The sequence below is a fragment of the Topomyia yanbarensis genome, chromosome 2, assembly GCF_030247195.1.
Source record: "Topomyia yanbarensis strain Yona2022 chromosome 2, ASM3024719v1, whole genome shotgun sequence".
Taxonomy (NCBI): Eukaryota; Metazoa; Arthropoda; class Insecta; order Diptera; family Culicidae; genus Topomyia; species Topomyia yanbarensis.
The window spans coordinates 295,425,370-295,440,463 of NC_080671.1; the positions used below are offsets into that span (position 1 = coordinate 295,425,370).

Here is a 15,094-nt window from a genome sequence, read left to right on the forward strand (position 1 = left end):
GTCAGCAGATGTCACAACCATTAGATGAAAAAATTAAAGGGTTGTGTACAGGACACGACCACGGTGACATTAAAAATGTAGCTTTTTTCAAGAGCGTGCAAATGAATTTTATCTATCACACATATCGACTCACGTTCGTGTTCACTCGCCTGTTTTCATATGTTACAATTTGCTATATACCCTCCCCATCAAAACATAATTTATTGAAGGTCTTTTAACGGTAATCTATTAATTAATCAAGTATCTCACTAGGTGATTGGCATTATTTGGCTGATCCATCTAGTAAAAATAGGCTGATCTGTCCAGAAAATATATTCAAAAGAAAAGTTCCATATTGAGAGCTGTGATGAGGAAGCCCACGCCCGCCAACGGAAATATACAGATTCTCCATGAAATATGAAATTTCATTTTCCATTTAAATTTTCAATAATGTACTAATGAACTTAAGTAAACAATCTTAAGTTTAAGTATTTCTTGATCGATTAGTGGTGGAAAAAACTACAAGGGGCAGCCCTATGGGGTTGCACGAGCTGTAGACGTAGGACTATACTAGGACTTCAACTGCTGCTGGAACGGTAAGTGTTTGAAATTATAAAACAAAAGTTCTGCTGTGAATGGGATTGTTTCCAATGCAATTACTCTCAGATTTTTCACGCAGGGGATACAGGACGTGTAAATGAAAACCGCGTAAATTTAAAAAAAACGCGTTAATGAAAACCGCGTAAATTTCAAAATCCGCGTAAAGAAACCTGAGTGTACTCTCCTATATAAAATACTACGCTGCTGAACAGTGCAATAACTACAGAAGCATGTTGTCAGATGCCTTACTGATAAAAAACATATAACCGAAATATGAAACATGAAAACCAATAGGCTCTTTACCCTACGCAGCTACAAAGCGCCGTAAACATGGATTAACAAGTTACAACGCACACACATGCATAAAAATAAATATATTTTTTTCAAACGCAACACTCTTAAGCAGCACACACCGTATTGAATTAAATCCAAACCACCCCGCCCACCCACTTTGCAAATCATTCTGTGACACCATGCTGGTACCCGAAAAATCCGCACACGGCCACCGCTGCCGAAAATGCATAGCGTCTACCGTTTATTGTAGTGCCCAGACGCTGCAGCCATGATCTTACCCGTTCGACATAAGAACAAAAACTGATTCAAACGGGTACGCGTCACCTCTATTTATAAACTAACAGTACATATATGGTTTAGTCACTTAGGTGCGAGTGTGTGCAAATGCCAACGTTACCGAAAATCGATAGCGCTTATTGCATCGCCCGGAGATGATGTTGCTCGTATGGGATAAGAGCAACAACTGATTTAAACGGACATGCGTTGCTTCTATTTATGACTTTTCGTGTTTCATTGAGCAACTAAGCTGCCCTCTCTTGATGGCTGTGTCTGAGAAATCTGCCTCACGAATGGTAATTTTCCCGTTTTTCGTGAACTTTTTAATTTTACCAATTTCCAAAAGTGTACTTTTATTGGGGAGATATTAAATTATTACCAATATTTAAGTTAGGTGTTTCTGAATCGGTTGGTGTATGAATGATTAAAATCCATCTAGTAATATCGGAGTTATAAGCGTGCAAACCTTACATAGTTTCGTTACATGGGAGATAGTTTAGATTTTAGAATGACACCTAGCCCCAGATAGTGGAGTAAGACATTTTTAATGTCAAAAACAAAATTGGACGTACTATTCGAAAACATGAAGGACTGGTACCGTCCGCACTTTGCGTTTTTGAACATTACTCAATTGAACGTCGAAGCACTTTGTAGTCTCTGCTACGAGCTCGATAAGTCGGTGTACAGATCTTACGCTCCGCAGATCAGACCCTATGCTGTTAAAAAGAAAACGTATATTCTGCCACGTCTGTGGGAGACCCTTGTCTTGTCAAATTGTCCTAGCGACGACCAACAAACAGGGGGGGGGCAAGGACCCCAAAAAACGAATACAGGGGAAGCAATTAGGGAGTCCGCTTTCCACTACCGGTACGAAATCTCCCACAATTACGATTTTCGATAAATTTTCTCATGTGATGAACATCAACATCAAGGAAAACCGATGCCCACACATCAATGTGTCGATTCTGGGGACTAAAACTGAAGGACTGCTAGATTCAGGGGCAGCGGTAAGCATTTTGAGTAGCATCGATTTAGTTGAGAGGCATAATTTTAAAACCTCGCCAACCAACTTCCGAATTAAAACGGCTGATGGCACTACCCATAAAGGTCTAAGTTCAATTTGCATTCCGTATACTTTCAGGGGAATGACCAAAGTCATTCCAACATTATTCGTTCCCAATATTGCCAAAACGTTGATATTAGGAAATGATTTCTGGAAGGCGTTCAAGATCATGCCCGCAATCGACGAAATTGAAAATTCAAAAGTTCTAACGAACGGAATAACAGACGAAGAGTTGTCCTTTAACTTCGTTGAACAGTTTTCCTCAGAAGAAAAGCAAATAAACTTCATGGTGGAACCGGCCGCCGACGCAATTAAACCAACTGAGAGTGAAGAAGATTTAAGCCTGGAGTTACCATCCATAGAATATCCAAACGGGGAAAAAATAACGGAAATTGAGACCGAGCATCAGTTAACAATAAAGGAAAAAACGGACCTACTAGACATCGTGAACAAGCTAAAAGGCAATGGACGTCTAGGAAGAACTGACGTACTGGAGCACAAAATCGACTTAATTCCCGGAGAAAAGCCGAAAAAGCCACCGAAATATCGATGGTCACCGGCCATCCAAAAGGAAATGGAAAAGGAAATATCTCGTATGAAGGAACTAGATGTCAGCGAAGAGTCAGAATCAGATTGGTGTAACCCATTGTTACCGGTAAAGAAATCGTCGGGAGAATGGAGACTGTGTCTGGACTGTAGAAGGGTGAATGAAGCCACAAAGAAGGAAGCATACCCGTTTCCGGACATGCAATTGATTCTGGGAAGAATTGAGAAGGCAAACTACTTCTCAGTCATAGATCTCTCAAAAGCCTACTGGCAGATCCCACTAGCAAAGGAAAGTAGAGATTACACCTCATTCAGGGCCGGAAAACATCTATATCGGTTCAAGATTATGCCTTTTGGGTTGACAGGAGCTCCAGTAACTCATACCAAGTTAATGAACAAAGTTCTTGGATACGACCTGGAGCCACAGGTGTTTGTGTACCTGGACGACATAGTCGTAACATCTAAAACCATGGCAGAGCATCTTAGGTTGCTAAAAATAGTGGCGGACAGATTGGACAGAGCCAACTTGTCGATAAGCGTGGAGAAATCCAAATTTTGTAGATAAAGGATATCCTACCTAGGTTACATCCTATCGGAAGAGGGCGTCTCCATCGATAGCTCGAAGCTCGAACCAATCCTCAGTTACCCTTTACCTAAAACGCTGAAGGAAGTTCAAAGGCCAATGGGAATGGTTGGGTTCTATAAACAGTTTATACCCAATTATAGCTCCGTATTAGCACTAATCACGGACTTGTTAAAAAAATGTAAAACGAAAATAATTTGGACAGAAGAGGCGGACAATGCGTTTAATGAAATAAAAAGCATACTCACGTCACCCCCTGTTTTGGCAAATCCTGATTTCAGTCTCCAATTCGTCATTGAATCGGATGCTTCCTTGGTGGCAGCTGGAGCAGTCTTGGTTCAATACTAGAATGGGGTAAGGCGTCCAATCGCATTCTTTTCCAAAAAAATTTCGTCGGCTCAGAAAAAGTACCCCGCAACTGAACGAGAATGCCTGGCAGTGATTTTGGCTATCGAAAAATTCCGTCACCACGTAGAGGGCACGCAGTTCAACATAGTGACTGATGCTCAATCTCTCAATAAAATTAGCGTAGAAGGAAACTCCGCGAGACTCGCTCGATGGGCGTTAAAACTACAACAACATAATATGGTGCTAAAAATAGAAAAGGAAAATTAAATATTATAGCCGATGCGCTGTCCAGAGCGGTTAAGGATGTAGATATACTTACCGTTGATCTCGACTTGGAAAACCTAAAAACGGAGGTCGTTAAGAACGAGCAGAAGTATAAGGACTTCAAGGTCGTTCGAGGGAACATCTATGAATATATTCTAAGCTGCAACCCGGAGGATCCGCGCTTTGGCTGGAAATATATTCCTCCAAAGAATGACCGAATCAAAATCATGGAAGAAGAACACAGTATTGCTCATTCGGGTACTACAAGACGATGCGAAAAATCCGTGAAAAGTATTGCTGGCCCGGGATGTGCGAGGAAATCAAGCGTTTCTGTCGTGGCTGCCAAACCTGCAAAACGGCGAAGCATCCAAATGCCGCTCGTGTTCCGAACATGGGCCGTCAAAAACTAGCCACAATGCCGTGGCAAATGATATCTGTGGATATGGGACCATTTCCGTGGTCAAATAAGGGTAACACAATGCTTCTAGTTATTACCGACCAATTCTCCAAATTTGTGATCATCCAACCAATGAGAGAAGCAAAGACGGGGCAGCTTGTAGCCTTCATAGAATCAATGATATTCCTCCTCTTTGGGGTCCCGGAGATATTGATCTCAGATAATGGACCACAGTTCAAATCGAACCTTTTCGCTTCACTGTTGAAGAAGTACCACGTAAATCATTGGAAAAACGCTAACTACCATCCAGCTAACAATCCCACAGAGCGAGTGAATCGGGTAATTGTAGCAGCAATCCGGACGTATCTAAAACAAGAACAAAAAGAATGGGATGAAAACCTTCAAAAAATTGCGATGGCCATTCGAACATCAGTTCATGAGTCCACGGAATTCACGCCGTATTTCATCAATTATGGAAGGAATTATATTAGTTCGGGGGACGAATACTCAAAAATGAGAGAAGTAGGAGAGGATGTTGATTATAGTTCAAAAGAAATAAGCGATGAGAAAAAGGAAATATTTGAAAAAGTTTGAATCAATTTAAAAAAAGCATATGAAAAATATAAAAAATATTATAATCTTCGATCGAACGCAAAACCAATTGAGTTCCAAATTGGAGAAATTATTTTGAAAAAAAATCATTTTTTGTCCAACAAAGCGAAAGGATTCAATGCAAAGCTTGCAGACACCTATTCGCCAGCTAAAATTGTGGCAAAACTAGGATCGAACTGTTTTGAGTTGGAAGACCTAAATGGACATAAGCTTGGAGTTTACAGATCCGCTGATCTCCAAAAGAAATAATTTAAAACAAAAATTCAGAACCACTATAACAAATCTACGTAGTGCGCTCTAGCCTATGGCAAATTAAAATTATTAAATTTTGATTAAAAACACCAATTCTTATAAGAAATGTACTTCTGAAGGAGACCGCCCGTTCTACTAACTGTGTTAGGCCAAAAAAGGTAAACAAACCCGTAGTGTAGGTGCCCTAGATCGAGAACGATGTCAAGCTATGTATATAAACAAGAACTCTAGAGGCTCAAGCACACAAAACAACGGTTTTGGAACGCCAATAGGCAAATATGTAAATAATGTACATATCGGTTATTTACTAAGCAGGTAGTTCGAAGGAAAAAAATCAAGTAAAAAACATTGGTATTGGGAATTACTTAAGTAGGAGATAAGGAACTTTGTTAGAGTAGGTTAAAACTAGGAATTAGCATTAAATTCTATTGCTGAGATAGAATAATTTGACGTTAGTCGAAACTAGTAGCTACTCACCAATAATATCAAGCAATTACATATATCCATGTCATAGTACATTGACCCCTATCCATTTTGCCATAGCCCGGTTCGCTGAAAATAAATAAAGGTGTTTGTCTTATATTTTCACTTAAAGGCAGAAAATAAATGACCAACTCACCTCGTCCACAATAACACAGCACTGGAAACAGATTTTCACTGCATTTAGTCCCAATTTTCCCCGAAGAAAGTGGGAAAACTAAAAAAAATAGTGGAAAACAGGCACTCGGATAGAAAAACGCGACGAGACTGAAAATTGAATCGATAAAGTAGAAGTAGGAGGGAGAGATCTCAACAGGTCGAAAGGTTTCATAGTAAGGCACAGTAGAGGCGTGAAGAGTTGGACCACTTAGGTTTTTAAGAAACAGGGAAAAAAGGTGGATTGTTTAAGGTTGATTGAGGCAGTTGAATTCGAATTGTGATTCGGATGTAAGAAACAATTGGTTTCAGTTTGAGTTCGTTCGTCGGAGGTATACCACGAAAGTATTTGATCGAGTTGTTACTTGATACAATAACAGTTTGTTTGTCGTAGTCGGTCGTTTTTAAGATTGTGATCTGAATATAGCCAGCGAAGGCTAGTATTACTAGTTAACCAGCGAGTTAACAATAGAGTGGATAAGGTATTTAATGGTTAGGGAAAAAGTGCAGTTTTGAATGGTGGTCCAACGAAGATAGTGTAAATAGCAACGGAAAGGATGTGCATGATAGTAGAATTTCGGAATTGCGTGAGCAAAGGAATGGATGAAGTTTAGTAAGTGTGCAAGGAGAGAAGCAAATATTCGACGAGATGGTTCGAGAATTTCAGATGGTCCAACAATGATAATGAATCATAGATTATTATACAAGTATACAATGTAAGTAGCAACTTAATTTGGAATCTTTAAAAAAAAATCCCGTGAATTTTTTTTTGATGAATTAGATGGGGGTAATGTAACGTGGTTACAATAGGAGAACTATAATATTTTTATTTAAAATTTAAATGCGTTGAATTTACCACTTTGCGGGCTACGGGAGAGCTAAAAGGTAACTCGCTTGTATATAAGAGACTAGATTGGAAATTCGAGTACCTTTAGTCTACCGCAGCGGTGTGGGTGCTGAGAATTGTAGTCACCCAATTTACACGGATCGTGAAGCAGTGCACAGCGATCTGAAAGTAGGCAGTATAGCCAATGTTTATGAAATGAAGTGGAATTTTGACATTTCAGGTCGAGGGTATCACTAATTGGGTGGGGTTGGGAACCCCGCGGTTACGAAATGGCCAAGGCTTGTAGGCCATCATTAGATTAAAAGTATCGTTCTTTCTCGATTCGATCGGCACAGTGAACGGACATAGTCCCGAAAATTAAGTGGAAGTTAGTAAAGCAAATGGTGGTTAGCCAGTCGAAAAAGGACATGTGAGTTTCATTCTGAAAAAAACGGAAGATAGTAATTAAATTGTAACTTACAGAAATCGAGATATTATATACTGGTTGAGTACGTGATCTAGGCCCAAGGCCAAAATTTACGCTATAGCAAGTGAGTTTTACATACTATAATTTGCCGGTTGTAAATCAACTTGAATGTTTCTCGTTAGGAAAAGCGACGACTGGTTTCAAGTCGCCTTCAAATCAGTACCTATTTTTTGCTCGAGGTCAAGGTAACTAAGAACAAATCTTGTTAGGCGATCTGACCTATAATAGTAAAATGAATTTTCCGCTTGAGGGACCGAATATCTTTCAAGCGAAGGTGTTTCGTTCTGGTAGGTGTAGGTGATTACGCACGCCGCGTGGGGTTTGGGAAGTTCCGAAGACTCGTCCGCTTGTAGCTGGTCTCGCGGCGGGTTAGTGATCACGCCTCTGCGCATCTACGGGCCATTGGAAGGTGCCACTACTTCCGGGGTGTATGTCGGTGATCAATTGCCGTATACGCTCCATTGTTGGCCTCGAAGCAGTACTCGTGAGTAGACTCAGCGGGCCCGCCATCGTCCAAAACCGTGTGCACACGTTGGAGCAGATATTCAACCGCCATAGTGGTGACACAAACCACTGACAGCATTTCGTCGAGCAGCAGGACCGTCAACGGCAGCGCACTACAAACGTGAAAAACGGGTCCGATCTTTTAAATTAGCATGTGTTGGCGGTACTAGTTCCGTATATTGAAACCACCATTTATAATGGGTGAAGCATAATGGGCGCAAACCCGAAAATAGGCCAATCAATCGTTGTGAATAATTGATAAGAGGGACAAGCTAACAGAGGTTCACGGTAGCTACCAAACTAGAAATTAGATGAGATATTTTTAGAATGCGATGTCGGTAACGAAGAACCGAGGACTGGAAAAACTGAAATATAAATAGCTTTTCGTCTAATCCTGGCTGTCGATAGAGAAGAGAAAGGATTATAGTGTTTTAAATTGCATGCGTTCACTTTCAGGGTTCCCCATTGATTATCCGGTCTAGCTGGTAGGATTTGGAGCTTGTGCGGTGGATCGATTCGTCGGTTCGGTTGATTTTGAAGGACTCGCCTTGAGGAGTCTCGCCGGGTATAAAATCTTGCCTCTTCGCATGCAAGCAATCCTTTTGCTTGCTTGGCGCTTAAGCGAAGTGGTTCATTCAACCGAGTATTCGAAATAAAAAATTATCCTCCTTTACAAGTACACTGTCATGAATCTGGTTTGGAATTGAAGCTCGAAAAGTCTTTCAAAATTTTCAATTACCAGTGGATTCATAACCTCACATCGTATAAGTAAACGAGAGGAGAGATCCCAGAATCGATCTTTTAAGGGAAGAACTCCCGCTAGTACTTGAAGACTTATCATATGTGTCGATTGCATGGAACCTAAGGCGATTCGTAAACAACGATACTGTATTCGTTCCAATTTAATAATGTGAGTGTTTGCAGCTGAACAGAAACAGAAGCACTCATACCATTACTGTAAGTATCGTTGTATCAAATCTTATCGCGTCACTTGGATGAGCACCCCACCAAGATCCGGTTATTGCTCGGAGAAAATTTATCCTTTGTTGGCGCTTCTTTATAAGATACCTAATGTGGCCTCCCCATGTACCTTTAGAATTGAACCAAATTCCGAGATATTTAAAGGTCATGACTTGGGCTATCGTTCTACCAACCAACTGAAGCTGAAGCTGAGCTGAATCACGCTTCCTTGAAAAAACAACCAACTCTGTTTTCTCTAAATTATCCAAACTATTTTGCAGTGGTTGTTGTAAATTTATGGCTTTTGGTCCTGTAACAGAAACCACGTCATCATCTGCAAGTTGCCTTAGAGTGCATGGGCTGACAATACAATTATCAATGTCATTCACGTAAAAATTGTAGAGAAGGAGGCTTAAACAAGGAGGCCCATGTAGCTTATTCTGAATGTTGCCAAATCGCCATATGAAAAATGCATGTGCTTTTCTGACAATAAGTTGTATAAATAATTATTTAATATTGGTGAAAGACCACATTGATGTAGTTTCACTGAGAGATCATCAATGGAAACAGAGTCGAATGCTCCTTTTATGTATAAGAACACAGACGCCATTTGTTCTTTTTTTGCGTAAGCTAGTTGGATTTCTGACGAAAGTAGCGCCAGACAATCATTCGTTCCTTTTCCCCTCCGAAAACCAAACTGGGTATCTGATAGCAAGCCGTTCGCCTCAACCCAATAGTCGAGACGTCTTAGGAATATTTTTTCCAACAATTTCCTGATGCAGGATAGCATTGCAATCGGTCGATACGAGTTATGGTCGGAGGCTGGTTTTCTCGGTTTTGGAATGGCGATAACTCTCACTTGTCTCCAGTCGTGCGGGACAATGTTCTGCTCAAGAAGCTTATAGAATAAACTCAACAAGCGTCTTTTTGCTAGGTCAGGCAGATTCTTCACTAAGTTGAATTTAATTCTGTCTGGACCGGGAGCATTATTGTTGCATGAGAGGAGTGCAATTGAAAATTCCATCATTGTCAAAGGCGAATCTATGGAATCGTTACTTGTGGAAGATCGCGAATGATTTCTGCGCAGGAGCAGAATCGGGACAAACTTTCTTGGCAAAAATTAAATATCCAACGATTCGCAAAATTTTCGCTTTCATTAGTTACATTTCGATTCCTCCTTCTTCTGACTGTATTCCAAAGAGTACTCATTGATGTTGATGACAAGCCATCAACGAAGCGTCTCCAATAACTAGACTTTTTGGCACGACGGAGACTGTCAAATTTGTTTTGCAAAATCGAATAATTTTCAAAGTTCGCACGTGTACACCCTTTCCGTTTCATAATTTCTTTGTAAGCAACATGTTTAGCTTCAAATAAGAGAAGAAACAAGAGAAGTGGAAATTAAAGATTGGGATTTTTTCCAATCATATTGAGTGCCAAGTCTAAGGGACATTGGATTGATTCGTGAGGGCCTATATATATAGTGTGTAGTATAGTATAGTATCGTAGAGTTATATATATATATATATATATAAAGTATATATATATAATATATCTATATATATATATATATAGAGTATCTAGTGTGTGTGCTGTCGTCAGCTGTGTTGTGTGTGTGTGTGTCTAGTGTGGTGAGTGTGTGCTGTGTAGTCGTGTAGTGTGTCTTGTCGCTGTGTGTGTGTGTCAGACCGTGAGTGTGTGTAGTACGAGTGTACGTATCTGTGTGTAGTGTGTAGTGTACGTGAGTAGTGTTCGAGTACGTGAGTGTGTGTAGAGTGCAGATTTAGATATAGTTATTGTATTCTATATATATATATATATATATATATATATATATATATATATATATATATACTATATATTATATATATATATATTATATATATATATATATATATATATATATATATATATATATATATTACAGGGTGTTTGGTTCATGGTTAAGAATCTCTCGGGGGATGATAGACTGCCAATTTGGAGAAACAAAATTGTTCTACACATACCATCAAATCTCAAACCGTTACAGACTTATTGAACTTTTTGTATAAAAAACTTATTTGTCTGAAAATACCTCTAACTTTAAAAGTATACTTTGTATTTTAAATGTTTTAGATCCATTCGAAATGTGAGAAAATTTCTCATTGAGTGATGCCCTCACATGTTTCAGCTAATGAGTTAGGGTAGCCTTTTCAAAGTAATTTATTGAAAATTAAACAATTTTGAACGATTTTTCGTTCATTTTCTTGAAAATCCTAATAGTTAACCTCATCATTTTAATAATTCAGTTTGTTAGTCTTGATGCGCTGCTTAATTTGTTCTTTGACATGATGCACTTACCTTTTCTTATTTTCATGATTTTGGGTTATTCAACTTGGATATTTTTATCTCATTTTCACTAGTACCAGCTCTAATTGAAAAATTATGGCACTTATTGTACTTTTTTTTCTTTTTATTCGATAGCTAGGAAAATTTTACAGTGAAAAATGCTTTAATACCTTACAGTTAAGTGAATTTAGTATTCTTTTGAAAGTAAATTAGTTTAAAGTTAGTGCTATTATTAGCATTTTCGTTAATTTTCTTAAAATAGTAAATAATAAACAGCACCATTATTATCATGGAAATAATGCACCTCAGCAAGTTCTACAGTTCTTTCTTTGACTCCATTCAATTATCTCTTTTGGTTTCGACGCAAAATCGTTTTTATCACATCGTTTCATGTGGAAAAATAACGATTTCGAACCCACTACATTTGTGGCGAGCTCATACTGTGTTAACTATTAAATAGCAGCAAAATGAAAAGAGCTTTAGACAAAGTGTCAAATAAAAAGTTATAGAGAACATTAAGGGGCATCGTATGAACAATAGTAACGATAAATTTTGTTGATTAATAATTAGAATAATTAAAAAACTCTCCAAAAGCACAAATTTTGAGTTATTTCGTTAGTAAAAAATCATTTAGTACACTTAACTAAAAGATATTTGTACATACACTGATAGCACATTTTCTCAGCTTTTAGAGTCTTTTAAGCACTTGCAAGTCGGTTACTGGAAAAGTATAGTAATGAAATTACAAAGAAATGAGAAGAGATAGAAATACGACGTCCAAGAACAAATTATGAATCGTCCTAAAACCCAACTTTTGGATAATGGATATTGCTATAATCACAGTTCATTATTTCGAGAAAATTAGCAAAAACCTCCTCAAAAACACTAACTTTTAACTACTTTACAGCTAAAAGGTAATTAAAACTAATTACTTAAAAGATATGAGAACACCATTCAATAGGAAATTTTCTCACCTTTCGAATGGAACTGAAGTATTTAAAATACAAAGTATACTTTTAAAGTTAGAGGTATTTTAAGACAAATAAGTTTTTTACACAAAAAGTTCAATAACTCTGTAACGGTTGAGATTTGATGGTATGTGTAGAACAATTTTTTTCTCCAAATATGGCAGTCTATCACCCCCCGAGAGATTCTTAACCATGAACCAAACACCCTGTATATATATATATATATATATATATATATATATATATATATATATATATATATATATATATATATATATATATATATATATATATATATATATATATATATATATATATATATATATATATATATATATATATATATATACTTTCGCGCGATATAGAATGCGATGCAGTCATCTCCGAACCCAGCCTCATTGCCGAGGATATACTTAAGCATGGTGTTGGTTGTTTCAAGAACACCCTGCTTAATAAAGTAAAAGTACTCTATTGTAAGCAATTGTACTCAGTATCACTTGAAGAAGAGAAAAAAGTTTACCGATCATCCTATTCATTTCGTGTAACTTTCGCTGGGTCTGCTTTGCCTAGCCATGTTCTTATTAATAAAATTCGTCTCCCCGTTCGCCTTTTCATCCCTCGTGTGATGAATTGCCTCAATTGTAAACAGCTTGGCCATACAGTCACTTACTGTTCCAATAAGGTACGGTGTGGCAAATGTGGGGGGCCTCATCAAGAGGATACATGCAATAAAAACTTAGAAAAATGTTTACATTGCGGAGAAAATTCACACGAGCTCCTTGCATGTCCCATACATAAATTGCGGGAGGATAAAATTAAACGATCCTTGAAGGAGAGGTCTAAACGCTCTTATGCAGAAATACTGAAAAATGCTACTTTTAAACCCACGGTCCCAGAAAACAGATACGCTATTCTATTGCCGAAAGAGTCTGACTCTGACGAAGCGTCCGAAGGTACATCATTTGTTTTACCTAGAGGATCCAGGAAAAGAAAACAATCCTCTTTTCCCAAACTGCCAAGCAAGAGTCTTAAAATAAATAAATTGCGGCCATAGCTAAAGAATTCCGATGCAATACCGAAGCCAGTCCCTCCCGGTGTTGGAAATGTACAATCCAAACAGAACACCATTACTGGAAATAATAAAACTTCAACTTTCTCCGAGCCTCAACCGGGGATAGGTTTATTGAAATTTTCTGAAATTGTTGATTGGATTTTCAAAGCATTCAATATTTTTGAACCACTAAAAAGTATACTTTCAGCGTTCCTCCCAACAATTAGAACATTTTTAGAGCAGCTGATTGCTCAATGGCCCATCCATTATTCGCCTAGCCGAGACACCCCGTATGGAGGAGTGCTTCTAGGAATTAAAAAGTGCTATTCTTTCTATAGAATTAACATCTCCTTGTTTGCGGGCATTGAGGCTGTAGCTGTCCAAACGAACATTAAAGGCAAATACATGTCTATCGCTTCTATATATATATATATATACATATATATATATATATATATATATATATATATATATATATATATATATATATATATATATATATATATATATATATATATATATATATATATATATATATATATATATATATATATATATATATATATATATATATATATACATATATATATATATATATATATATATATATATATATATATATATATATATATATATATATATATATATATATATATATATATATATATATATATATATATATATATATATATATATATATATATATATATATATATATATATATATATATCGTCCGCTTGTAGCTGGTCTCGCGGCGGGTTAGTGATCACGCCTCTGCGCATCTACGGGCCATTGGAAGGTGCCACTACTTCCGGGTGTATGTCGGTGATCAATTGCCGTATACGCTCCATTGTTGGCCTCGAAGCAGCACTCGTGAGTAGACTCAGCGGGCCCGCCATCGTCCAAAACCGTGTGCACACGTTGGAGCAGATATTCAACCGCCATAGTGGTGACACAAACCACTGACAGCATTTCGTCGAGCAGCAGGACCGTCAACGGCAGCGCACTACAAACGTGAAAAACAGGTCAGATCTTTTAAATTAGCATGTGTTTGCGGTACTAGTTCCGTATATTGAAACCACCATTTATAATGGGTGAAGCATAATGGGCGCAAACCCGAAAATAGGCCAATCAATCGTTGTGAATAATTGATAAGAGGGACAAGCTAACAGAGGTTCACGGTAGCTACCAAACTAGAAATTAGATGAGATATTTTTAGAATGCGATGTCGGTAACGAAGAACCGAGGACTGGAAAAACTGAAATATAAATAGCTTTTCGTCTAATCCTGGCTGTCGATAGAGAAGAGAAAGGATTATAGTGTTTTAAATTGCATGCGTTCACTTTCAGGGTTCCCCATTGATTATCCGGTCTAGCTGGTAGGATTTGGAGCTTGTGCGGTGGATCGATTCGTCGGTTCGGTTGATTTTGAAGGACTCGCCTTGAGGAGTCTCGCCGGGTATAAAATCTTGCCTCTTCGCATGCAAGCAATCCTTTTGCTTGCTTGGCGCTTAAGCGAAGTGGTTCATTCAACCGAGTATTCGAAATAAAAAAATTATCCTCCTTTACAAGTACACTGTCATGAATCTGGTTTGGGATTGAAGCTCGAAAAGTCTTTCAAAATTTTCAATTATCAGTGGATTCATAACCTCACATCGTATAAGTAAACGAGAGGAGAGATCCCAGAATCGATCTTTTAAGGGAAGAACTCCCGCTAGTACTTCAAGACTTATCATATGTGTCGATTGCATGGAACCTAAGGCGATTCGTAAACAACGATACTGTATTCGTTCCAATTTAATAATGTGAGTGTTTGCAGCTGAACAGAAACAGAAGCACCCATACCATTACTGTAAGTATCGTTGTATCAAATCTTATCGCGTCACTTGGATGAGCACCACACCAAGATCCGGTTATTGCTCGGAGAAAATTTATCCTTTGTTGGCGCTTCTTTATAAGATACCTAATGTGGCCTCCCCATGTACCTTTAGAATTGAACCAAATTCCGAGATATTTAAAGGTCATGACTTGGGCTATCGTTCTACCAACCAACTGAAGCTGAAGCTGAGCTGAATCACGCTTCCTTGAAAAAACAACCAACTCTGTTTTCTCTAAATTATA

At 38.0% G+C, this 15,094-nt stretch overlaps 2 protein-coding genes across 10 annotated transcripts in view; one reads left to right on the forward strand and one right to left on the reverse strand.

Moving 5' to 3' along the window:
• LOC131683301 (protein sex-lethal-like) overlaps positions 1-15,094 on the forward strand; it is an 814,973-nt gene that overhangs the window by 470,001 nt on the left and 329,878 nt on the right. The window lies entirely within an intron of this gene.
• LOC131683299 (cartilage-associated protein-like) overlaps positions 1-15,094 on the reverse strand; it is a 651,036-nt gene that overhangs the window by 21,660 nt on the left and 614,282 nt on the right. For 5 of the 7 annotated variants that reach the window (XM_058965141.1, XM_058965143.1, XM_058965137.1 and 2 more), the window contains 2 exons: positions 5,834-5,911; positions 5,692-5,766 (listed from right to left, as the gene is read on the reverse strand). The exons of the other annotated variants lie outside the window; for them this stretch is intronic. In XM_058965141.1, coding sequence (XP_058821124.1) covers positions 5,740-5,766; positions 5,834-5,911 — 105 coding nt within the window. In that variant the 3' untranslated portion in view covers positions 5,692-5,739. The remainder of the gene's footprint in view (positions 1-5,691; positions 5,767-5,833; positions 5,912-15,094) is intronic. 7 annotated transcript variants of the gene reach the window in all.